Source organism: Zootoca vivipara, chromosome 1, assembly GCF_965207765.1.
Source record: "Zootoca vivipara chromosome 1, rZooViv2.hap1.1, whole genome shotgun sequence".
Lineage (NCBI taxonomy): Eukaryota > Metazoa > Chordata > Lepidosauria > Squamata > Lacertidae > Zootoca > Zootoca vivipara.
Window position 1 is genome coordinate 95,249,167 of NC_142582.1, and position 27,740 is coordinate 95,276,906.

Genomic DNA, 27,740 nt, shown 5'->3' on the forward strand with positions numbered 1-27,740 from the left:
CCATGTACACTTACATACTGAAATACAGTAACTGAACACAACTGAGTGCCTGAGCAGACGAGAGGCCAATGGCCAGAGATAGCAGTCACCCATTCTGAAGCTATATGAGAATCATTACCATTTTACTGCCCTCCTGTTGTTGAATGCAAGCAGCTGGTCTCAGCTTAAAAGTCACATGCAGCTTGAAGGTTGCTCACTGTGAGAATTGAGCAAAGAAAGCATCATGCAGCTTATGCCATTGCAGGAACAAAATACATGGCCCTGCGAGCTACATCACATTTTCTCCTCTATGTCAACTTTTTATTATTATTATTGCAGTCTGCCTGTGACTTGGGATGAGTCACCCCAAACGGTTGAAAGGTATACCCTGCCATTGCTAGGCAACTGCGCAGCATTTTCCCTCCGTCGTCTCCAGAAATTACAGATTATTATTTGACCAGGACTGAAACAAAGCAGGGTTGAAGTAGCAACATTCAAAAGGAAAATTAGGTCCAGGGCATGGTTTGTTTGTTTTTTACATTTTACAGGAAATGTTGGGAGCTAGGTGGACAGGTGATGTTTGCATCCACAACCCTGGTGAAACAGGCAAAAGGGACCCTCACACATCTTACTTTGCTGAGATGTGTGACTGAGATCCATGTATGAGGCAAGCTCATTCAATTCAAGCTAGGATTAAGACAGAAGAGTAGCCATGGGACTGCTGGTGAAAAGGACAGTCCTGTGCCTTTTCCCTCCTACACAATGTCCAGGGATGCTCAAGGTGCAAAAGGACACAGTTCTCTCAGTCTCCACAGGTGGGAAACAATGAAGGGGGTCGGCAGAAAGAAAACCTAACGTGCAGTGACATCCCATCCCATGGCAAGTACATCCCTAGACATCACACAGAGGAGGTAGGATAAAAAGATAGTCAGTATTTTTTATAACGTAGCATAACATAATAAATTTGCTACATGAATTTTGTAATAAAGCAACTAGCCTGCATCTATTAATATCCAGGTGAAACAGAGCTGTAATTTTCCCAAGTCATGGGAGTGAGAAGGAGAGGCGGGTGCAGAAAATCCTCTTTCACAGGTGAAGCAGGAATAGCAGATGTGTAAGTTGCTTCTATTCTTGCTGCAATTCATAACACGTGAAGCCACCCCAAATGTTGATTCTAACACCTGTCTAAACTATTTAGGACTGGCCCTTAAGAGCAGCAGCATCAGGTCGTGTTATTATTTTGCATATCAATTGGTATACTTGGGTCTTTTCTAAACTAACAGTAACTCTCAAGACACAAATTCACACAGCCCAGCTTGGCAAGCTTCTCTGACTTCTGTTGACACAATAAGTGCATGACAAGCAGTGTGACAAACAGGTCAGGACATCGTCTTTTTTAATGAAGACGCCTTTGCAATCTGTCTTTATTTTTATTTCTTGCATGAGATTCCCCCATCCCCACCCACAGATATTGTGATTCAGTTGCTAAGCCAGTTTGCGTGCTTGCGTGTCCTATCATAGGTCTTGACTGCATCTGAAGATTTTCAGATGCTGTCATTATGTTCAGCTGTTCGCAAGTATTTTCTAGTTTTGCTCATGAAGTCTAAATGCCCTCCTAATGACAAATCTGCGTACAACTTTCAGAATTGCCAAATGTGGTTGAAAACCAATTTTCTAGGCAATTATTTATTCGCGATTCATCAAACAGAAAGATCTAGATACTCACCATCGGCCTAATCTTGATTCCAGGGTGTTGGAAGCTTCCCTGATATATATGCTGCCTGCCAGATGTGGGAAACAATTTGCTTTGTTGCAGTGGCTGAGAATCATGTGAATCAGAAAATCCGGCATTCAAATCTGACTTCAGCCGTAAAGCTGTCTGAGGCAGCAAGTATTATCTCTTCCCTGATCCCTCCCCCAGTTACAACATGAGAATAATCATCATACAGGGTTGTTGTAAAGATAAGTGAGAAAATTCGTAAGAAACACTTTGAATCGTTAAAATGTGCTGTGTGAGCAATAGTATTAGGATGACATCAAGGTGGCTCAAGCAAGTAAGCCAAACCATGTGGAAAAAGGGAATGCACACCAATATCAACATATCCAATCTCATCCAATCCTGGGAATTCTGGCAATTTTGTTCTTGCGTGCAATTCACAAGATCCTTCATGTGAAGAAAGAAGTAGCCTACAAATTCCATTAAGACTTTCTTCGTTGGGCTTCTAGTATAACTCCAGCCTCATCTCCAGTTGTGGAAATACCCCTATTCCCAGTGCCTTATGAAGGGACTTCCAACTGGAAATTCCAAAATGTGGAACTAGGCTGCAATACTATAATCTCTAACTTGGAAGCCCCACTGAGCATAGTACCTGAATAAACAGGTATAAACTTTGCAGCATAAAGATTCAATCCCAAACTCACTGGGGATGCAGCGCTGTACCCATTTGATCTGGGAATAAGCACCATTGAGGACATGCATAGGATTGCAAGTTGCACGGAACTCAAGTTTACTTCTAGGTGTTGCATGAAGCATCAGCAGAACTGAATCTGACCAATGACTCACTGCAGCTGAACACCAGAACCCATTTTCAATGTCAAGGGTTAATCCCAGAATATGTGAAGCAATGATAAAGAACATGGCCTTGAGCAGGGATGGAGAACCCGAGGCCTTCCTGATGTTGCTAAACTACTACTTCCATCACCCCTGACCATTCACCATGCTGGGTGGGGTTGATAGGAGCTGTAGTTCAGCAACATCTGGAAGGTGGCAGGTTAGCCAAATCAGGTTTGAGAAAGAGAAGAGGGTACTCCTAGTAGTACAGTAAAAGTCCATCAGTTCCATTGCATCTGGGATTAGGGCTTGGCGCTTTCAAAATGAAGACTGTGGCCTCCAGGCATACTTAAGCATCTCTTCCTTTAGAAGTAAAATACTTGGCCCCAGAATATGTTTTCCTTTCTGCCTTGCTGGGGCAAACACCTTTTTTTTAAAAGTAGCCCAACTCCCAATAGGCAGTAGTGTGGGATTTTCCCACCCTACACTACATAGCTGAAAGTCACAACGAGAAGAGGAGAGAACAGAAAGTTACTGCATTGTATTTAATTAAAATGGTCAGCGGCAAACTTACACTGAGAGCAAGTTGAGGGTCTGTGCCTGGCCGCTTTTAAAGAATATCATTCCCACATATGCTGGCATCTGCCTCCTTGGAGGGTTAAGTTCTTAAGTAATCACTAATTTCCCAGTGGATTGGGAAAATAAAATTAACAGAGTGCAATGATTTAGTATTGCACAAAAACAGGGCCAGGGGGTGGGGTGGGCTGACTGCTCTGCTGACCAGCAGAGATTTTTCTCAAACTGTGTGGGATTTCTGAGAAGGAAAACCAGTGAATACATTTTTAACTATGTTTTTATGGATCGTTTGTTGATTTTATCCTTATATGTTGTGTGACAACTTGCTGGAATTTTATGAAAGTGTGGATTATAAATAAGAGTGCAATCAGCCAGCCAATCACTGAACAGAGGCAAGGAAATGTTTGCAGGTCCCACCTTTAGCTCCATAATAGGCCTGGCATTTCAAACAAGTTACAAGAGGCCATGGTTTCCCCAAACATTACAAGCCAAAATTTAAATCCTAAATTTTAAATATGTAGGCTGCAGTCCTATTCACAAATCCCATTGAAACAAGTGGACTTTACTTATTAGAAAACATGTTCAGGACTGCATTGCACTAGATATAACAGCTCTCAGAGACTTAAAAATGCCAAAGACCTTTTATTGATAGCTTCAAATGCCAATGATTGTAAAGCGCAAAAGAAAGTTCAGCAAAGGCCCATATTTCATGGCTGATCATTCGTCCTGAGGTTTTATAGCCACAACAAAAAACCGCATGGAACAACCAGCATACAGAATGAACATTGACAAGCGAAACGTTTCATTTATCACAGGTACAAATGGATTGAGTTTCATGCGGTGGCTGAAGATCAGACAAATGAATTAAGAACATACCCATTCGGAGAGATCTCTAGGCTAGCAAAGTTGAAAACAAAATGGTAAATGAAAATTTAGTCTCACAAATGGTGTGTGTTTGTGTGTGTGTGTGTGTGTGTGTGTGTGTGTGTGTGTGTGTGTGTGACATATTAAACCAGAAACTCAAAACAATATTTAGGCATATACATATACATATTGAAGGAACCTGTTTTAATATTTAACTAAAATAAGCAATAATGATGGGGACAATCCACCAGGAAGTTCTTGTTAATGATAACAACAACAACAACAACAACAACAACAACAACAACAACAACAGGAGTTATTTAAGATCTAAGTATCATTGCAGTAGGGTTTACACAGGTAGATTGTGTCCACTATATTTAACATTCATTATCTTCAAAAGCTGATGCTTCCAAGAAACCAACTTGTATGCAGCACGCTAAATATAAAATTGAGCTGCAGGGAATAGTAAATTACTGCCATAGTACTGCAGCAGCTTTACATAATCACATTTATGAGACCAAAGAAAGTGGTCAGCATATAAGATAGCTGCTCTTGCATTTACCATGAAAACCCATTGGGATATTTTAGCTGGCACATTTACTGTTCTTCTTCCTTGTACGGTAGCTTTCCTTACAATGATGCCCTCCAGGTGAATTCTTTATCTCTCCCCACCACCACCACCTTTGCTTACCAAAAGCGTAGAATGTATTAATCAACAGCCTTGAATCTTAAAGTGGTCTCTCTCTTTTTTGACAATTAAGTCTACAAATTCGGTATGCTAATCAGGACTCTTATTTACAATAATAAAAGAAGTTCATACACATGCCAGACTCACATCCGTAATTTAAACAAAGCAACAGCTGCCTATCTCTTGCTGCACACAGGAATCTGCCCATTCACACCTGCAAGCACTTCCCCAACACAAAGAAATGTGCCAGATCTTTCCACTAAATATGGACAACTTTACTGAAGAACAAATATTTATATCATGGACAATGATCATGCTAGACCAGGCATCCCCAAACTGCGGCCCTCCAGATGTTTTGGCCTACAACTCCCATGATCCCTAGCTAACAGGACCAGTGGTCAGGGATGATGGGAATTGTAGTCCAAAACATCTGGAGGGCCGAAGTTTGGGGATGCCTGTGCTAGACCATGATGAGTTTAAACGTGCCAGCATGGGTTATAATCCATGTTTTGAAGTTGGTTTGTTTTGTAAATGACTACTATTAAACCAGGCCCCTGTTTTGGACAAACAAGAAGCCATGGTTTAATAAAATTGAAAGAAAAAGCTTCTGAAGTCTTCCTCCCAGCTGCATGGGAAGAAGAGAGGGGAAGAGGCAGGGCCGGCGTGTCCATAAAGGCGGACTAGGCCACTGCCTAGATCTCATGAGAAGCGGAAGAGAAACACTCAAATAAAATACAGGCACTTCACACAATCACACACATGCGACTACTGGCACATGGGTTGTTTTTGGTGATGAAAGGGGGGAGGGATGGAATGGGGCAGAGCAAAGAGGGGGGAGAACAGGATTCCCCTGTGGTGTATCTCTTTCCACTTTTCTGCTGTAAGAGGCAAAGCAGGAAGATACAGACCTCACCCACAGCTTCTCACCAGAGTGGTTAGGAAATGGTGCAGTTCACTGGCACTTCTGCTAGTAGGGAAACTAACACACTCGAGAAGCTCCTACAGCCACTTTGCAAAACAGGCAGAAAGGCAAGCTTTAGGGCTACAATCCTATTCACATCTGCCCAGGTGTAAGTCCAATTAAATTCAATGGAGCTCACTTGAGAATAGACATGTGTATGACCGAACCGTAAAGTTTGCCAATTGTATTATTGAGCTAAATCTGATCCTATGGTTTGCATTACCTGCATTGTATAATTCTGATTGTATGGCTTAGCCCCCCCCCCCCATATCCCTGGGATGTCTTGCTTAAAATGCTTCTAGTGCCTCTGTGTCTCTGTGTTAAAGTGTAATGAAAAGATTCGACAGCTAGACAGGATGGCCTTGCCAGAGAGCACAAGGTCTGCAGTCTGCATCAGGAGATGCTCAAGGTCTCAAGCCCCCACTCAAGGCTGCTTGAGGATGCCCAGCTTGCTATCAAGGCCGGATGGCTGGCCTTGTCTGACGCTGTCAGTCTGACGCACAGAGACACAGGCAAGATAGTCTTGTCTAGCATGTGTTTATGCACAGGACCGGACACGGATCTTCCTTATATGTACTTGTGACCCCCTTTGTGTTTATGAGAAGGACAGGATACGGATTTTCCTAATATGGATTTGTAACCTGTGACCCCCTTGCGTGCGCACATTTACAGAGGAGGGGGAAAGGAGCCCAAGAAGTGTATAAGAAGCTTTGCAAATTTGTGTTTCCTTACTCTTGTCGTGAGCTGGTCACCGAGGGTCTCTTAAATTTAAGAATTAAACTCTTTCTCTGAATGAAACTCAACCCCGGTGTCGTTATTGACTGTCTCTGTCCCTGCCTGGGCGCAACCGGCTCTACAAACTTTCTTTTGATCCCTGATTATTTCAATAGCTGAGGCTATGCTGCACCAGCAGCTGTCTACTGACAATTTTTGTGCCTTTTATGTCCAGGTACAATAGCTTCCCATCATATTTGTTCATTGAGAGGAGAAGAGCTACACCTAATGAACCTTCCCCATGTCATGTGGGGTAATAAATGTGTGTGATCTATTACTATGTCAGCTATTAGTAACCCAAGTTCAGTAGAAAAAGAGCGACAGCTGCTATTTCTACCTTTTGCTTTGCATTTATTTAAACGTCATTCGTCTCACATGTTATGGCAGCTATACCCAAAGTCCACACTGTGACTTTGGTATCTGAAGAAGTGTGCATGCACATGAAAGCTCATACCAATGACAAACTTAGTTGGTCTCTAAGGTGCTACTGGAAGGATTTTTTTTATTTTGTTTCGAATACACTGTGAGACTTGCGACTTTCAATCCAATTGGAACATTGCTCATCTGGTACGAACTACCACATAAAGAACCCATTGAAATGTGGCTCCGGTGAAATCAGTGCTAAATTCCTCCATTTTCATATGTTGCTAATCCTGCCATTCATACCTGAAGCATTTCATCTGACGAGCGGGGATGAATGGCAGGATTAGCAACAAGTGGAAATGGAGGAATTTGGCACAGTGGTTGAAATGACACAAAGTATACAAATGGTGGTGGTTTAAAAGTCCTTTAAAAGTAGGATATGCTTTATAAACTGTCCTATGGCAGATGGTTCCAGATCGCTGTTCACTACCCAGAAGCACCTCTTTACACTATTGACATTTGACATGTGTGGTTTTAGGACCCAGCTGGTTTCTGTGATTTTAAGCTAACTTAAACTGCTTTTAATACTGGGTTTTAGTTGCTGTAACCCTCCCTAAGATGTTAGGGTGAAAGGTGGGTAATAAACAACAACCACAACATCAACAACTTCCATGTGATGTAGTGCAACTTGAGAGAGCTAGGGATGTGTACTTCAACAAAGTGCCCCTGAATACAGTTGGACTTATTCCCAGACAGCTGGTCATAGGATGTCAACCATGTATTTCCCATATATGAGTACTGTAGATGGTTCAAACGGATCTAGGCTTGATCCCTAGGATTGCGAATCCAATGCCTGGTGCTTGAAGCTCCTCACAGGAAGGATGGAATGCAAATAAAACAAATTTTTAAAACATCCGCTGATGCAGGTTATGTTTAAAAACCACACATCTTTAAGCATTCAAACATTGCACCATTCTACCCCGCACACTGTTCAGACACGCCTGCAATTTTTCTAACAGACATTTCCCCATCATAAGTAAATAGTACACATCCCAAATAGGATACAGTTGCTCAACATCCATTTTCCTACTTAAAAACAATTCCCTCTGGCTTTTCCTGCCCAAAGGAACCCTTACGGTCTACTTGTTATTCCATAGTTTCTGGCAAATTAATGCACTACTTTTATGTTACTGCTGAAAGAAAGAGGAAAATGTTAAAAGTATATTTAAATAATAATAAGCCCAGCGAAGCATGAAAATTCCCAGTCAAGGGAGGGTTCCCCCCCTCTCTTTTAATCACAAAGCAAGTTGGAATAATTTATCATTTATTCAAAAAGAAAACTGCTGCCAGTATTTATATTTATGCGCCCTATTTTCTACTTCTGAGAATCCTTGCATTCTAACGCAGGTTTTATCCATCACAACTCCACTTTTCCCTAGCATTGATTTTGACAGGTGCCTTCTAGATGCCCCGTAAGGGGGAAACTGTAGGGACATTTTGCTGCAGGAAAGCTGATTTGCATAATTATAGTCCCCCCCCCATGTTGCTGCAATAGTCAAGAGTTTCTTTATGCTCTGTTTACAGGAAGATGGATCAAAAATTATTCCACGATTAAACATATAAATAAAAAATAAGGGTAAATCAAACAGCTTATGCAGAGAGAACAAAAACAGCTGCATGGGAAATAACAGGCCAGCTCATAAGACAGACAGGCTGGCTTGTCAGGCAGTACAGATAGCCACGAGGAGGCACATTTGGTGTTTTAATTTGTTGCGGCCCTCACATCAAAAGACTTTAGACAAGCAATTCAAGCAACATTCAGTGGCCCAGTTCAAACAGCACCATAAACCATGGTTTAATGTAAACTATACTTCAATGTGAAATGCGAACCAGGGCAGTATCTGTGTGTATGAATGCATAAAACATTTTATCCCAGGATAGTTGCCTGTTGCCACTATTTAGCTTCTCCACACTGGAGCAAAATGGGAACCCCATCCCAGTTGTTGTGCCAGACCTTTCCCCTTTTAATGCAGGGCTGGTGCTGCTGCTGTTGTTTTTCAATCCTGGATTTTTTGGACTTTCCAAGGGTCGGAAAACAACACATTTAAAGGGAGAAAGGTCTGGGGCAACACTGGGATAGGGAAAATGTCATGTGGATATGCCCCATTAAAGGGGAGAGACACCCATGTGAAACCACATTCTGCCCTGGTAATAGAGGACTCAAGACATAATAAGGCTTGATCATGCAATTCCAGAACAACTCTCTGCACATTTCTCTATTGCACTCAGAGAGCTACTGCCAAGCAATTGGGGTTGTTTACTCTAGTTTACTGCAGGGTCATGCTCAGACTATGAGACACATCTAATGCAATACCCAGTATGTACTCATTCGTCTGATAAAAGAGCATGTTTTTAGTACTCATGGTTGAAGACGAAAACTTTAAAAAGGACAGGCAACTAGGTGGTGTCTTTTGTTTGAAAGACTCTTAGACTAAAGAAGATATGATGGAGGCTTCCATTAGTGAAAGCACAAAATTTAGTCGATCTCTCCTGCCATCCTCCTATCTTTACCTATATCGTTTTATTCAACCTTCCTCTTTGTTTTTATCTTATTTGCAAGTTTCTACCATGACATGAGTGATATTGTCTCATATACAATATTAGTGTTGCTGATTGCGAAGGAGTTTTTAAAATTAAAAAATTAGACTGAATTGACGTATTAGTCCCTATGTTGACTATTATTATTTGAAATTTGTTTAATATAGTCTGTTTGTAAAAAAAAGAATGAATATCTAATAGCTTATTTACTTTAAAGTGATATTCTTGCATATAGGTAAATGTGATGTTTTAATTCTTTATACAGAAACCAAAGCATAAAAATGCATACTTCTTACGTACGTTTGTGCTATCTAACAACTCCCTGTAAAAGCAGAAAAGACAACCTCTGTAAGTCTTTCCAGTTTCTTTCCAGAGTTTATGCCCCTGTGTATTCATATATCGATCTGGCAACTTGCAGCCTTCACTACTAATCAGATGCTCTTCTAAGGTGCCCAACGTACAACTCTTTAAATCAAACTTCAGTGGCGATAAGAGAAAGAGCGCATTTATACGTAAGGTATGAAAACAGAGAATGCAGGTTTTGGGCTGTTTTTTTAAAATGTTCACGCTTTGGTCCTATCTTGGAAAAAGAAAGAAAGATGGAATTTAACTGCTTAGCCAGGAGGTTGTGATGTTCTCTGGCTTACTCCCAAGAAACTAAGAACAAAACTGAGCATGCTAATGATCCAGTGTTATCAGCTACTGCGCTGCTCACACAGCAGCTCTCATAATGGGACAGGAGGGAACCAGCATTAGCATAAGGCACTGCTGGTCCCAATCCCTGCTGACAACACAGAACCACTGCTATTGTTATGGCATCACTTGCTTCCTGCCCTCGCTGCAGCACACTGGGTCACCAAAGGGAAGTTACATGGCTCTGTCAGGACCAGGCAGGGTTAAGAGCTGGAAGAGTTATTTTTGCTCCTTGGAGTATTTGGGGCTCTAGGAGCCAGGATGACTCTGGTAGACATTCCTTAGGACGTTCACAAGCAGGGTGATGGTCTCCTTGCTGGGTACTGGACACACGTCTTTGTGCCATTGTGCATAAACAGGAGAAGGTTGCTCATTCCAATGAAACAACCCAGGCCCTTTGGCATGTGCTGAGCCTGCATCACGGGCACTGCTTCCACATAGTGTGACCTCACAATGTATGAATAATGTGATTTTTTGGGCCTGATAATTATACTTCCTCCTGGCAAGGTGCAAATTGGAAGGGGCAGACCCAGTCGATCAGCCCCTCCCACTTAGTTGCATCATTCACACGTGTATCGTTTACTTTACCATGTAGCTCCCATGCTACTGGCTGCATGTGTGAAGAGGGTAACTTACTATGTACTACTAGTTTGATTCACGCCTAAAAACAGTGGTTCTCAAAGGGTGTGGCAGAAGAGGATGGCAAGCGTGGCAGGAAGATTTAAACATAATCAAAGAAACGTTTAAACATTTCAGTATGGTATGGTATGGTATAGTAATAATAACAGTATTAGTATAGTAATAGTATACTATACATAGTATAGTATCTAAAAATATATATATGCAGAATATGAATAGATATCTTTTCAAAATGAGAGCAAGAGCATCAAGTGATACTGAGGACAATATTGCTGTGAACAGGGATTCTCAACTCTGACAACCATCAAAGATCAGAAAAGAGAAAGGCTTCTTTGTGTTGAGGAGAAGAGTTTGTTTGTCTCAAATTAGGCCTAATATAATTGAGATTACCCAGCAAAAGCAAGCTCACACCTCCCATTGGATTTGTATACATACTTAAGGTACATACGTAAGAGGCTCTTTTGTAATTATATTTTGGGAATGATTCAGATTCTTATGTAGCTGCGTTGCTTTATACTTTCTGGGTGCCCCATGATCACATTATGAAGCAGCTGTGTTCCATGTTATACTATAAATCAATCACTGCTGGGAGTTGTTTCTTTTCTCCAATGTATTTCTTATCAATTAAAAATTTGGTGTGGTGCAAGCAAATTTTTGTTCTGTAAGTCTGGCCCAGAGGGGGCGGGACTTCATGGGGGAGGGAAATGAGAATACTCTAACTCCAGGTCTCTTCTCATTTGAGTGCAAAGTGTTTAACAAAAAATTTTTTACTCGTGTTTCTGCTCCAGCGATTCCTAATAGAAAGGTAATGCTACCTTGCACATGACCTAAATTCAAAGCAACTTGACTCTCAACACCTTGTGCTAGCTGTACCTCAAAGGATGCTCCTCAGCAGATATTTCCTTCTGGTGGTATAATAATTGGTCTCCGAAGAAGTAAGGATGGATTGGGAGGTTAATTCTTATTTTTAGAAACTGCCTGGAAGTTCTTAAGAAGCGGCTGAGATTTTTTTGCAAGGTGTGGGGTGAGAAAATAAAAGACCCCCACCCCACCCACCCACAAACAAACAAACAAACACACAAAAAGGAAGATTGGCAATATCATATAATTCATTCTGAATAGGCAGTCTTTGGAAAGGTTCCTGGGTCAAGGCAGGAAGGCAAGAAACAGTTTAATCTTGGGTGACTGGCATCCCTGACACCAAAACAAACATCTTTTTACTTACCCCTTCGCTGGAATTGTCTCCTGTATTGGCAAGCATCTCCTGGAGGGCCCTGACAGATAAAGACTGCTCCAGTACAAAGTTACAGATGCAAAGGTCAGGAGGGACATACTGTAAAAATAAAACAAGCAGCAAAAATCAGTGCTTCGGCTGACACCAGAGCTCTCACCCACATCAGCTTTTGCCACAATATACCTGTGAGTCTTTAAGGTATCTCAAGACCCTTCGCTGTTTCTGCTGTGACAGCCTTGCATGGCTAGCCCCTCTGAAAAGATTTGTGCAAGACTACAGATTATAGAAGAAGAAGAAACAAAGAACAGCACTAGACACTTCAGTGGTCCCCAAACATTTTGCACACTTCTGCTCTACCCACGACATGTCCATTGCAAGTTATGTGCTCCATTTTTTAAACAGTACATCTCAAAAGCATGGCATGTAAAGCAGGCCCAAGTGAGAAGTGCATAAATCAGGTGTAAGCCAAAGTAAAAGGGTAGAATCATAGAACTGTAGAGTTGGAAGGGACCCCGAGGATCATCTAGTCCAGCCCTCTGCCATGCAGGGATATGCAGCTGTCCTATATGGGGATCGAAACTGAAACCTTGGCAATATCAACAACACCCTCTAACTAACTGAGCTTAGTTATACAGTATGTGTTTTTAAGTCCCAGTCCTAGACAATGCACAATAAAATCAATGAAATGCATTTTAAATAACATTAAAACAACATAAAGATAGACAGAATCGTGTGTGTGTGTGTGTGTGTGTGTGACAGCTCAGCAAAATATGTCTGCAGCCCAAAGGTTTAAAGGAATTCCTTCACTTGCTTACCATAAAGGTTGGTCCAGGAATGGGAACATGTGGCCCTGCAGATGTTTGTACAACAGCTCCCAACAGCTGTAACTATTGGCCATGCTGGCTAGAGCTAACGGGACATCTGGAGAGCCACATGTTCCCTATCTTTGATTTAGGTGATTTGGAGCGTTGCTCACAAAAGCTCATTGAAGAAGCATTCAATATTTTGGCTTGAATGGTGCTATACTAGTGGCTCGTGAGAAAACAGGAAGCTGTATTATACAAAAGAAGATCACAGCTACATTTAGCTCAGTAGAGTCTGTGCTGATTGGCGGTGACTCTCCAGGGCTTCAGACAGGGGCCTCTCCCAGACCAACCTAGAGGTGCCAGCAATTAAATCTGGAGCTTCTGCTTGCAAAGCAATGCTCTGCCACTAAGCTAGACCCTTCCCTCAGCAAATACTTTGCTCTGGAATGCGTTGTTGTTAAAGAGCTGGTGACGATACTAATGAATAAAAATATTTATGATACTATGTCCAATTCAGTCCTTCTTCCTAATTATTTAGATTTGAGGAAATTGTTTTTTGTGGGCAGCGGTCAACTTGCACCAAGTTATGTGTGCTCTAAGTACCATTCATGCAAGGTCACTCAGTCCTTTTAAAACCATAGCGTGGCACCCGAAGTCTAGTTGTTACATACTGCAACTTTTATTTTACAAGAAAAAACAACATTTTAAAATAGAGATGTACCGGTATTTTAAAGCCCATCTTGGAACTTTCTTGCAAACAAAATTAAGAGATGTGAAGGCCCGGAAAAGACCAGAATATTTGTTGTTGTTGTTGTTGTTGGGGAAATTTCCCCCCATTTTTTCCTGGGCCTTCACATTTCTAGCCAGTAAGTCACTGATAAAGTTTACTAAAAAGATGAATGCCATAGAGAGTGCATTACAAACAACAAAGTGTTCAATGTTCCTGGCTGGTAATGGAGTTGTGTTTTTTTAGACTGCTATCATTGCACATATTAATATATAAATAAAACATTTGCTCCTGTAATATATAGGCTGTCGCTGCTCATTACAGTTAAACTATTGAGCAACAAAAATCTATGTTAAATATTCAGTGCTCGCACAGTTGTTCCCTCTTGTTCAATTAACAGTGTTGCTATCTTTGAGATCAACAACACAGAACTCAGCAAAATGCCCTTTTCTCTCTCCACACATTTGGCAGAAGTGATTGCATTACACAGACCCAATAGTTACTCTGTGAAGGTCACGTTCTAAAAACCAAAGTTTGATATAAAATATATCAAAACATAATATTACAAAGGCCATGTCAGCAAACGCTCCCTAATTGTTAATGGGAGACAAGCAGAGGACAAAAGCTTTGAGCAACATGTTCCTATTTTTCATATCCATAGCCAAGGGATTTGCTAGGCTAATTAGGTGACATAATAGGAAAGGGAAAATTCCCTGTGGCTAATTTGATTATAGTGTCTATAACTCTAGTTCTCGTGATTCTTTAATTGTAGCCACATAGATCAAGGTCTGTTCAACCTGCGCTCTTAATGCTGCTGAGTTGCTTCCCTTTCCAACTGCACTTACTCCATCTCCATGGTATTGTGTGGTGATACCCCGATGCCTCCCCGGGAGAAATAAAGACACAGGACACATTGCATAAGGTTAATGGGCGTAGAAGGCCACAACTTTATTGATTACGGATGTAGAGAGGCATTGGCATAGGCATTGGATCTAACCAACTATATCTGGCAGTCTGTGAAGGGTTAACCACCGTTGGATGAGTCCTGCGATGCACATCAACTAGGAGCTCATCCTGGGGCCACCACTAGGGGGCGTGCCCTCTGGCCCTCACCTACCACAGCTTCGGACTTGGCAACACCCCCGGACTCCTTAAGGGAGTACCCTTCCGCATTTGGGGGAGGTGATGGCAGCAACCTCCCCCCCACACACCTGTACCTTTCAGAGATAATAACTCCACTTACTCCATCTTTCTCTCCATGCTGTTGGTGTTGAAAACTCATCTGAATTCTCTCATTTATTTCTGATATTTATTTCTTATAGATATTCTATAAAACCCAAAGCCAACAACAAAATAATCCCGGGAAATCTGGTTAATAGTGAAGGAATTCAAGATGTGGCAATGATCCTACATTTTCACATCAAGTCAGTGGAGGCTGGTCTGTTAGGGCAAATGGCACACATCCCCACCAAGCCCAGTCTGTCCTCAGCCAGTCCCCACCTACCTGCCTTCTTACAGTCCAGGTGGTGACACTGGCTGCCAAGTTTCTCATTTTTAGTCTCAGCGTTGCCGTTTGAGAACTCTAACAGAGAACGCAGGCAATAACAAGGACTTGGCTTGGCCTATCATTGTCTTGGGCCCAAACTAACAAAACGCATTTAAATAGGGACAAATGTAAGGTTCTACACTTTGACAGGAATAACCAGCTACACAAATATAAGATGGGGGACACCTGGCTTGCTTAGCAGTACATGTGAAAATGATCTAGGGGTCTTAGACCACAAGCTTAAGTGTGATTGTCAAAGAGTGAGCTGGCAGTAAATCACACCAGTCAAAGTTAACTCTTTATTAGCAAAAACACAATATTCAGACTTGGCTGAGTGTCTGGCCTAATGAGCACAGCACTCATCCCTGGTAGGTCTTTGCCCCATGAATTGGTTGCCAAGACTGGAAGTCCCCAAAGCTCTCCTCTCCAGGCTTTTCCCAAGCAAATGGAGCCTGCTACTACTCTCCCTGATTCTGGGAGAGGGGAGCTTATTGCAGCAGGATGGAGGGGGATGGGACACCTGCAAGTCTTCACCAGCCTGATTCATCTCTGCCTCTTGGCCACTCTCCTCCCACTTCCCTGCTTCAGTTTCTGTCTCTGATTCTGGACTTCACTCTGCCACAGACTCTCTCAGCTCACGAAACCCTGTTACCTCTTCAGCTTCCAACGCCTCCTCTTCCCAGTCTTCTCCCTCTTCTCCCTCATCGTCGTCCCACTACCAATCGCCAGGCTCTGAGCCTTCTTCCCTTGATGGTTTCCCAACAGGTTCCTCCCACCATTCTGTCCATGACAGTGTTGCAGCAGCAAAAAAAGCTAATGCTATCTTAGGCTGCATCAGCGGAAGTATAGTGTCCAGATCAAGGGAAGTAATAGTACCACTCTAGTCTGCCTCGGTGAGACCACACCTAGAGTACTGCATCTACTTCTGGGTAACATAATTTAAAAAGAATATTGACAAGCCGGAACATGTGCAGAGGAGGGTGACCCAGATGATCAGGGGTCTGGAAACCAAGCCTAATAAGGAACAGTTGAGGGAAATGGGTATGTTTAGTCTGGTAAAGAGAAGGCTGAGATGAGATACGATAGCCATCTTCAAATACCTAAAGGGCTGTCACATGGAAGATGGAGCAAGCTTGTTTTCTCTGGCTCTGGAGGGTAGGACCTTAACCAATGGATTCAAGTTACATGAAAGGAGATTCCAAGTAAACATCAGGAAGAACTTTCTGACAGTAAGAGCTGTCCAACAGTGAAAGAGACTCCCACAAGAGGTAGTGGACTCTTCCTCCTTGGAGGTTCTTAAGCAGAGGTGGGGTGGCCATCTGTTAGTATGGCCGTGTACAGATTGCACTGCAGGAGGTTGGACTAAATCCCCCAGGATCCCTTCCAATTCTACAATTCTATGATTGCACCTACTTCTGGCCTCCCTGCCTCCTACACTGCTAGTCTCAATAAGACCAGCCACCACTGCACATTATCAAGAACTTCTCGCAAGGTAGAGACACCAGAAGTCTTTTTAAGTGCAGAGGCGTTTGTTGCAGTTGAATTTTGACTGACAAATTTAATCCGGTTTATGAGTACTGTATTATTCTGATCTCTCTCCACATCTATATGTTGCCTTCAGCTCAGTTCATCTTGGTTTCTCCCTCCACAGCAAAACTCAGCCATTCCCAAGCCACAGAAAGAAAGCAAAGCAATGCAGTGGGTTGCTGCGTTCTAGTCTAGAAAACATTTCTCCCTATTCTTCATCAGATAAGCCTTGTGTGCAGACATTTTGCCTGGTCATCTGTGGCAGGGAGGGATACTCTTGTGGGGGAATGCTCTTGCCTCATCTGCCTCCCCTCTGTTGGGATTCTGGAGCAACTATAGGGTTATTCCTCTGTTATGCTTCAACTACTACTTCTGAATAATATGAACATAAGGGGCCCCTGACCATCAGGTCCAGTCGTGTCCAACTCTGGGGTTGCGGCGCTCATCTTGCATTATTGGCCGAGGGAGCCTGCGTACAGCTTCCAGGTCATGTGGCCAGCATGACAAAGCTGCTTCTGGCGAACCAGAGCAGCACACGGAAACACCATTTACCTTCCTGCCGGAGCGGTCCCTGTTTATCTACTTGCACTTTGAGGTGCTTTCGAACTGCTAGGTGGGCAGGAGCTGGGACCAAGCAACGGGAGCTCACCCCGTTGCAGGGATTCGAACCGCCGACCTTCTGATCAGCAAGCCCTAGACTGTGGTTTAACCCACAGTGCCACATAATTCCTAGCAAATGGTTTAAAGCATTGTAATATGCAATAAGGTTAGAGCTGTTTATCTAACAATCTCAGATGCCTTAAAAAATAATCACTGACTTGGTTTTGTAAAGCTGTTGGGCACAATAGACTAGTGTAAATCAGATGAGAATCTGTTTCATTTAGGCACTTCAATAAGCAAGGATAATGAGATGGTAAGTGGATAATGTTAATTAGCCACCCAGGGTCCTCGATGCAAAACTCTTACATACTGTTGTGAAATAACTTCCAAGTAATTTTGCCCTTTTAAAATGTTATCACCAATTTGGGGAATGATCATTTAAAGCATTATCAAATCAATGTCTATGTTTCACTGTGGATTTTTGAGCCTTTAATTTCTCAGCTTTCTATCAGCTTCTCTCATTTATTTACCAGCAGCAGCCTGCCAAAGTCACCACTTTTCAGGAAGGCATAGACAACAGCACAAGAACATCCAAAGACACCTGGCTTAACAATGCAGAGGTAGCTATTAAGATTACTGTAGTGTTCTTATATCAATGAATTCTCTCTAGTTCATTTAATAGTTATTATAGTTATTCCTAGGAATACTTGATGCTACTAAGACCCAGCTGATTATGTAAAGCAGATATTCATCTATAAGACACCTAAGTAAAGAGGCCTAAAGCAGCTGCAATGCTTGTGTTTAATTCTAGGGTGGAGAAATTAAAATAAAGCTGATAAAACAGGCTGAATCAGATTAAGGCTGCGATCCTGGGCACAATTAACTGAGAGCAAGACCAATTTAATATTTACTTCTGAGTAAACATGCATAGTTGAGGTTGCAAAAATATAATCAATGGTGGCAGGAAAGGTCTGCACTAGATACCCCTAACACAGACTTGCTCACTCTCCATGTTTCATTTGAGAAGTGACAAAATCATTGTGTAAAAACTAAGATTGGGAAAACCAAGGTTCAATCCCCACTCAGTCATTACCTGGATGCCCAAAGGTGAGTGACTCAGTTTAACTTATTTCACAGGAGTGTTGCAAGGATATAAGAGAGATGGAAGAAATATGTCTTGAGCCCCATGGATAAAAGTCAGGATGCAAATGCAATATTTTTTAAAAAATGTTGCTATAGCAAGTGTTCCTCTTCAGGGTTACCGCCAGCAAGCTCTTCCTCTTCCAGGATATTCTGTTCCATTTTCCCCCTCCCTTCCCCTCTCCCACTTTCCCAGTATCTCCCAACTAGCCAGATATTCAGCATTCTGCAGCAATTGAGCTTGCTCAGTCTTCGGCAGACTGTTGAAGAGGAGGACTTGTTCCCTTAAGGAGGGAACCCTGGGTGTCTCACACAACTCGGAGACTGGGATGGCGTGCAACAATATACCGTATTTAGGTAAGGAGGGTGGTCTCTGACCTCAAAGAGGAGTTCAGCAATACAGGAAGCTCCCACAGAGGATGTGGAATCTCCTTTGGAGAAAAGGTTTCAAAGAACATCACACAGGCAAATCTTAGAAATATTTTAGGTATAATAATTTTTTTCATGGCTTTTAGCGGCAGACTACTAAATACTGCATCAAATTTGCCTTCCAGACTACATTTCTGTGCCCTGGTCATGCAGATTCCAGTGCTGAAAAGAGTCACATCTGGCAATTGCCACAGGCAACAAATCTTGCTTCAGAAATACACTGGAAGGCCAGTTCTTGTTATTAGTGTGGTAAATAGTGCAGTTGCATTATACTATTAAAATACTGGGCAGCCACCAAATAGAGCAATGAAGAAAATGGTTTACATTCATCAACTAGTGAAATGTAGAACACATTCTAATTGCAGCGATATAGTTCTCCCATTAATCTTCATAGATAGGTGAGGCAACAAAGTAACCCAGACAGAACAAAATGCAGAGCATTACAGCTGTTTTACTGAAAGTCAGCTTCTGGCATGTTAGAAATTTGAAGACCATAAAAATTGTACCGTATTCACATCTTAGCTCCATCAATCTAATGAACACTAAGAACAAAACAGCAGCTGTACTTTGCAGGTTCAGAAAATGGGGCAATGAGCACTGTTGCAAAGTACCATGAATGCATAGTAATTATTCTTTAAAACCACTAGGGAAATTTCTTCAGGTTGTGAACAAACAAGATAGAAGACAGTACATTTGGCAGATTAATTAGTTATATGCTATCCACGTAAAGAGCAGAAGAACTACAGCTCCAAAAGTACAGGCAAAATTGAGCTAAGCTCTTTTCCATCCCACTAATCTTAGTAAGAAAGAGTTAAGTGTGCACACCCACAACTTTGTCATAGAAATCAACGTGACTTTAAAGGGCTTTGATCAGCTCTGTTATGGCCATTAAAATTAGCAAGAGCTGCTAAAAAAGAATAAGCAGCTACTGTGTGCAGATAATGCTTGATTTGATTGAAGCCATTAGTGTATTAGAAAACTTCAGCAATATGAGCACAATTTTACTAAGTTATGATTTCTGCTTATTATCTTAATTAGAATTTCATTTGCATTTTCTCTCGGATTCTCAGACTGTAATAAGGAGAGACAAAGTTTTCTGAAGCATTTGAAGACACGAAACAAGTATGCATCACCCTGCCAGATTCTATTTTAGTTATAAAATCATTTTCTTTATCTCATTCTCACACCTTGAGGCCTAGGTTGGGTGAAAGCACAGTATTTTTTATGTATAAATAGGCAATGAAACAATTATAGACTGTAAATTTGGGTCACAGGAAGTCACACTCTTTTTCTTTTCACAGTCTGTTATATAACTTACATATTTAATACTAACCATTTCCAGCAGAGTGTAAAAAGTCTACAATCATTGAACTCAATGGAATTTACTTCTACGTAAATCTGCGTAGGTTTATGCGGGAGTTCTCCAAACCAATCCTATCTTCCTCAATACAAAATACATTGTCCTATGTGATAAATTAACAAGCATACCGCAATATTCCTGCCAACCTAGCAGATCGAAAGTACGTCAAAGTGCAAGTAGATAAATAGGTACTGCTCTGGCGGGAAGCAGAAGAAGCTTAGTCATGCTGGCCACATGACCTGGAAGCTGTCTGCAGACAAACGCTGGCTCCTTTGGCCAGTAAAGCGAGATGAGCACCACAACCCCAGAGTCGTTCGCGACTGGACTTAACTGTCAGGGGTCCTTTTAGCTTTACCTTCCCCCCTCCCCACAATATATTTTACAAATTATTGTAGATAAGCACAATGACAATTCTATCTTTCTCACCGTAGGCTATGCAGGAGGGATTGTTACTCTAGCCCTGTGGCTAGAATCTGTGTGGTGGTGGTGGGGAATGGAATAAAGGAAAGCGGCATTATAGTGAAACACTGCTGCAGTGGTTAGGCTTCTTGATTCTGCTTAGTGAATAAATCATTACTACTGGGTCACTGCCACCAGAGCTATACATGGCACCCCTAGAGGTTAGGTTCTCATATAGACATGAGATTCAGAAAATAGACCTGGTAATAGATAGATTTTATAGTTTCAGAGACAGGGGAATCAACCATTTGTATTGTTGCAAACCATCCCTCAAGTTGGTCAGTTGCTCTCTCACCTGGAAAAGCTTCCTGCTCAGACTGCGGTTTCTCTTTGGAGTAGCTGCAATCAGCTGGCTCCTGATTCTCGACTCCCAGCTCCTGATTCACAGCTATTGGTGGCTCATCTCGGACACAATGGGAGTTGGAGGTGGTGTGTACTCAGTTCCCTATGTGCCCCCCTCCCAGAAGCAATGGTAGTGCTGGCCCCCAGGAGAGTGTTGGTGGATGGCCCTGACTCCTGTGATCTACAGTACTTTATGGCTGGAGCAAGTAGATGTTAGAAACTCACCACCTGGATGCCAACCACAGAAGGGAGCCCAACTCTCATACATTCAGCTGCCAGTCACCTACTCTTGAATAATCATGATTAAAAAAATATCAAGCAATATGCATGCATATGTAAACCAATCTTCAGTCTAGTTGATGTGGCAGGAACTTAGTACAATGCTAAGGCTAAGCCCATAGGATTTCCAGGCATCCTTTTTTTTTACAGACTCCTGACTGACTTTGTGAACACAGATCCCACGGTCTATATTCCAGTGGCAGTACATAGAAATGGGCATCTATATAGCATGTTCTGTCTGATTGCAATACTGTACAATAAATGTGATTATATTTTAATACATTTCTGCTAAATTCTGCAGTAATCTTCTTCTTCTTTTAAAGAAAGCACTGCTGCATCTAGATTATGCTTGAATACCATTCAATCGATTCCTGGAACTACAAGTCTCCTAACTTTTTGACTTCAGATACAGTTTATGTTAGCCAAGCCGAAACCACCATTCCATACTATAAAAAGCACTGGCACAAAACTGTTGAGGAGCAGATATATTGATTCACTGCATTAGCACTCAACAGAATGACCTAAAAACTATTATTTTTTTAACCATTGGGGGTGGTGTTTTAATCTATTTAAATGGATTTTATAAGTTGATCCAATGCATTAAATTCTGATATAGAGAGCAAATGTTGGTTTATGGCAAACGTTTCCTCCTAGGAAGAATGTTTCTTTGAGATAATGATTTATGCTCTTAGTTAAATGAATGGGGAAATTGTGGTTCCATGCCATTTTGCAGGGAGAAAGGGTGCTGTTACAATAAAAGGTATGTTATGGTTTGTTTTCAACATAGTGTTAAAAAGGAACATTTCATTAGCACAATGATTTCTCCTTGCACAATGAAATATTCTCCCCCTATCCTTCCCTTTCATCTCCAAATCTGTTCTAGGTGTTCCCCCAATCCTCTGGAGCAGATTTGGAGAGGGTGTGGAAGGTGCAGGGGAAGAAGAGGCGGAATCCCATTGTGCAAGCACAACTTACACTGGGTTTTTTAAGTTGAACACTGAACAGGGCTTCTGTTGATGGTGACTGCCACCCTCCCTTTCTAGGAAAAAGTAAGTTAAAGTAAAAAAAAAAATCCTATCGTGAGTGGCCTGTTGTCAGTGACCTGTTTGTGGTATCTGAATTGCCCATTTCCAATATTAAGCCCCCATGGCAACTTGAAATATCAAAATCTTATAGATGGACACTTTCTGCTGTTCTGGTAGAAGTCAGCCAAGCAATTTAAAAGCGGAGTAAAATAAACTGAAGATAATTATTTGCCAGTAAACTACAAAAAAAAAAACAAGCCTCATTCATGGCCTTTCAATGTCCAGCATTTATAAAACAGTTAGCGGTTATACAGACCTCACAATTCTCTAAGCTAGCAGAACAGTGCAATTAATTATTAAAATTCATTTCGGTCATGCAAAATTCAGGCATAAATCTGTCATTCAGGAATAGGTGGTTATGCCACAGTCTGTCACTTTCTTTTGATGTAGCTTTCCTTTCTCATGCAGGCGGAGCAGCGACTCTTATTTTAATAATGAGTCACAGTTGCCAACTTCTTAATGGCAATTTCTATTTAAATAATGTGAAATTTTCCATTTCATCAGGTAGGGGAACAAGGGTGAACAGCTGGATGGGAGTTACATCGTGACGGAGTAACAGAGGCTGCCTAGGTCTTTTCCTGCCCTACAGGCATGACAGCAACTCTGAGGTATAGGAACCTGCCTTTGCAGGGCCCATGTTCCTTAGCTCTGTTCAGAGAGTGATGTCAGGAAGAGAAACCAAAGGTTGTTCTGAGAAAGTAGATTGGATTTCTAAATTTTTGTTGTTGTTGTTGTTGTTCTTAACAACAAACAACAACAACAACAACAACAACAACAACAACAACAACAACTGAACACAAACCCCAGGGTTTTGGAGTTCTCATAAGAAAAGCCCTCTTGGATCAGAACGAAGCCCTATCTAGTCCAGCATTCTCTTTTGACAGTAACCAACCAGATGACTATGAGAAGCTCAAAAGCAGAACTTAAACACATAGAATCATAGAATAGAATCATAGAATCATAGAGTTGGAAGAGACCACAAGGGCCATCCAGTCCAACCCCCTGCCAAGCAGGAAACACCATCAAAGCATTCTTGACATATGCCTGTCAAGCCTCTGCTTAAAGACCTCCAAAGAAGGAGACTCCACCACACTCCTTGGCAGCAAATTCCACTGTCGAACAGCTCTTACTGTCAGGAAGTTCTTCCTAATGTTTAGGTGGAATCTTCTTTCTTGTAGTTTGAATCCATTGCTCCGTGTCCGCTTCTCTTGAGCAACAGAAAACAACCTTTCTCCCGCCTCTATATGACATCCTTTTATATATTTGAACATGGCTATCATATCACCCCTTAACCTTCTCTTCTCCAGGCTAAACATACCCAGCTCCCTAAGCCGTTCCTCATAAGGCATCGTTTCCAGGCCTTTGATCATTTTGGTCACACAATAGCCCTTTCCTGCACATGCTCTTCGGCAGCTGGCATTCAGAGGCTTATAGTCTCAAATACTGAGGATAATATACAGCCACCATGACTAGTAGCCATTGATCATCTTATCCTCTATCAATTTTCTTATCCCATTTTTTAGGCCTTCCAAGATGGTGGTCATCACCACATCTTGTGGTAGCAAATTCCACGTTAAGTATGTGCTGTGTGCCTCTTTTCCCTGTCATGAAACTGCCACCATTGGGCTTCACTGGATGGTCCCTGGATCCAGTATTATTAGACAGGGACAAAATTCACCTTCTCTATACCATGCTTTATTATGAAAAGCTCTATCGTGTCCCCCTTTACATCTGTCATGTTACCTGTCCTCTTAGTTGAGTTACTTCTGCTCATTGATCATTTTGAACCCATTAAACATCCTATTTTGCAGTAAGACACCACTCACCCAAGGCCTCTTAAGCCTTCATAAACCTTACCTGAGAGAAGAGGCAGAGGCCTCTCAAAAGCATTAAAGTGCAAGGTGCCTTAAAGATCCTTCCAGCTCACATGTGAAGGGCAGAGCCTACGCAGTTATCTGATCTGCTCCAGTACTTCAGATATTACTTAGATAGGCTCTGACTCCTGTTAGAAACATGGCTTTGGTCCTGAAGAGCCCCCACGTGGCCTCTGGATCACCACTGTTCTCTGCTATCGATTATTCCTTGGGTTATTTCCAGGGACGGCTCTAGGTAGACCCCCGGTGGTGCGGGGCGCCAGGGCGCCGGGCCGGTAGGAAACCATGCTGCAGCCTGCGAGAGCGGGGGCACCGGAGCGATCTCCGCCCCTCAGCGCCAGGGCGGCCGACCTGCTCGAGACTGCCCTGGTTATTTCTACCCTGGGCCCTTGCTCAGCATCTCTTTGAGCCTCAGCTGAACTGGTGCAAGAAAACCAAGGTTCTTAAAGGCACAGAAGTTCCATATCTTTATGAGTTCACATCCTATCACCCCAAAGCATCTTACAAAATGCTTATATTCTATATACCAGTCAGATTCTTATCTCATTATACATGATAAAGCTTTCTTTAGCCATCTCACCCCTTGCCCTCCCAACCCTCTGACTATACATAAGGGTCTGGTGACTTCTGTTTCAGTGTATCTGAAGAAGTGTGCATGCACACGAAAGCTCATACCTATGACAAACTTAGTTGGTCTCTAAGGTGCTACTGGAAGGAATTTTTTTTAATGGTACTTTGTTTTGACTATGTCAGACCAACACGGCTACCTGCCTGTAACTGGTTCCCTCCATAAGTTTTGGACTACAACTCTCATCATTCCTGGCTACTAGTGATCATGCTGGCTGCTGGTGATAGGAGGTGCAGTCCAAAACATCTGGTGGGCATCAGGTTGGAGAAGACTGCTATATGCCAAAAACCTTCGGGCAGTCTTACAACTAATCACTGAGTCAGTAGATAGTCACTACTTGCTCTAGTTGCCCACCTGTTTATTCCCCTGCCTTGCTCTTGCCTAGGGTTGCCAGACTCAATAGTGGACAGGACTTCTGTGCCTTTAATTGCCCTGCTCTCTTTTGAGTCTGGAAACCTTAAAGAGAAACCAGCAGACCCTTTGTTTAATTTCCAAGCAAAGGGTCTGCTGGTTTCTCTTTAAGGTTTCCAGACGCAAAAGAGAGCAGGGCAATTAAAGGCACAGGAGTCCTGTCCACTATTGAGTCTGGCACCCCTACTCTTGCCTCAACTTGCTACCACACACACACACACACACACACACACACACACCGGCCCAAGTAGGCTCATAGGTGCAGCTGGGAATTGAATTATTTTGGTATCCTCATTCTTCCTTGCCTCCTCTTTCTAGAACCTGCACTATAGCATTTCCATTAATTCACTCATGCCTTTTTTTTGTTCTTGTTGCAGATTTTCCTCATCCCCCTCATCTTCTCAGTTTCTCATCCACTGTCTTAGACACATTCAATTAGCTCGCTGCTGCATTACTTATTCACTGAGTCAGCCTTCACTAAAGCTACACTTTATGTCGGTGTCTCTGGCAGAAGCAGTTCAGCAGACAAGGAAGTTAAATGCCAAAGCAATAGAAAGTTTGTTAGCAAACTTCTATCAATAACATGTTTGAGGCGAATATTTATGAAACGGAATACGGTACTTCAGTAAATTAAAGAAGAGATCCATTGGAGAGATCATAGTGTTCAGCCTTGCCCAGATCTGGAACTTATCTGAGGAGTAACAGGAACAATCCCTCAACAAAATTTCCACACTGCACTGACTCTGAAAAGCTACTGGACCCAGGCATCCCTGTCCCAAGAAAGCTGGAGTAACTGGACTTGAAAAGGGGTTAATTTTCTTCATGAGCATATATCACCCCTTGGATGAATTAATCGCAGGTGCATGGTCAGCCAAGCCAGTTACTATGGCAACAGCCCAGTGCCCTGATTATATTTGTGATTAATGCATGTCAGCTCAGTAGTTTGTTAGTCTGTAGTTAATCTGTCTGTTGGTTAGTGTGACGGATTGGGCTGGCTTGAGTAGAACTCCAGGGTGTTAAGTGTTAAACCCAGCCTCTTAGTTGATTGACGGCATTCCATTCCATGAGGGGCGGGACAGCCACGGGTTTAAAGAGGATGGGTAGCCGTTAATTCAAGGAGAGAGGGTTTTGGGAGCGGGAGCGTGTGGGAGGTTGTGGAGTAGGTTACTAGAGTAGGTGTAGATGAAGAATTGGTTAGGTTTGTAATTATATGCTTAACAAAAACAGTTCTATTGAAACCACATGCTTGTACACATGAAACTTGAACGCAACCGTTAAGACTTTAAGACATTAAATGTTAAGTTAAAGTGCCATTTAAACTATCGCCGGTGTGATCTTTCCAGCAGAGGTATCTATTGCTCATCTGGTGGGGATACTCATTAAAAGGACAAAACCCCTATCTAAGGCAGAAAGGATAGTTTGTTGTCCCTTGAGTACACCAAGAGGGGGAGGAAGAGGGAGACTGGTTCAAGGGTGACACAAAGTTTCCTCGGGAGGGAGGAAAGCTTCACAGTGGGGAAAGCTCAAGTGAGGAGAACCCCTTACTGGTGTGTACACTAAGAATAATCTCATATTCACCCCAGAGCTTAAGAAGATACCGGGCCACGTTCGGGCTGGAAAAGTACTCTCGTTTTATTTGTAAAACCCACAAGGGATAGGGGGATTACAATAAGGCTATAGGGAAGAGTGGAGAGGTTTAGTGTTACCTCAGAAATCCCTATTAGTGCTTTTTATAATTTGAGAGGTTTGGAAACAAAAGGTGTAAGGTGGGGACTTCTTACATCGCAGTTAGTCAATTAGCCTGACAGGGTTACTTGTCCAGTGTTACATCTTGACTCGCTGAACTTATTTAGAGCAACAGAAATATTTTGTATTTGTATGTATCTGTATGTCTATTCCCAGAACTGCTTTACTGAGCCTCATCTTCTGCAACAGTAAACTATCTGAACTATCTGGTGACTGGTAGCGGGAACAACTGCCACTGTGTGGGTATCTCACCTGAGATTCCAAACAGCTTAAGGAGACAACGACAAGAGCCCAGCAAGCAGTAAATTGGCAGCTGTCTGGATGGGCACCAGCAGAGAGAAAGGCTGAAATTGAAGCAGTAAGTTTTCCTTGATGGATTCCAGGGAGGTGATGTGTCTGCAGAGCTAATGCAGGATGGCGCAGGGTATCACAACTGGGCTGTGGTTGGAACAGCTGTCAGAAAGGAATTACTCAAATTGGAACCTCAATTACTCAAAGAATTTTAGAGTCCAGTTGCCCTGGGGGTAATTCTTATCAATCACTATCTACAATCCCTCTCTTTTGAGCAACATCTGCATCTTGAGGAGAGAAAGCACAAGCCACTATCACACTGGGAGTGGAAGTCAATTGGCACTCATTAGAGGCTCAGACAGTGCGAAGGCAATATGGACAGCTTTGCATCACTTTTACCTCCATGCAACAGCTGGCAGCAAGGTGTTCTTGACATGGAAGTTGTACAAGGCAGGCCTAAATCCTGGAGATTCTCTGCCATTGCATCTTCAAAGAATTGGAGGTCTCTTCAGTGAACTGAGTCAGTGGGGAATGGAATTTAACCCTGTGGCAAAACATTACGTATATTCT

General features: G+C 42.3%; 1 protein-coding gene across 3 annotated transcripts in view; it reads right to left on the minus strand.

Moving 5' to 3' along the window:
- RYR3 (ryanodine receptor 3) overlaps nt 1-27,740 on the minus strand; it is a 265,417-nt gene that overhangs the window by 195,933 nt on the left and 41,744 nt on the right. For all 3 annotated transcript variants that reach the window (XM_088671165.1, XM_060273292.2, XM_088671174.1), the window contains exon 3: nt 11,912-12,019. In XM_088671165.1, coding sequence (XP_088527291.1) covers nt 11,912-12,019 — 108 coding nt within the window. The remainder of the gene's footprint in view (nt 1-11,911; nt 12,020-27,740) is intronic.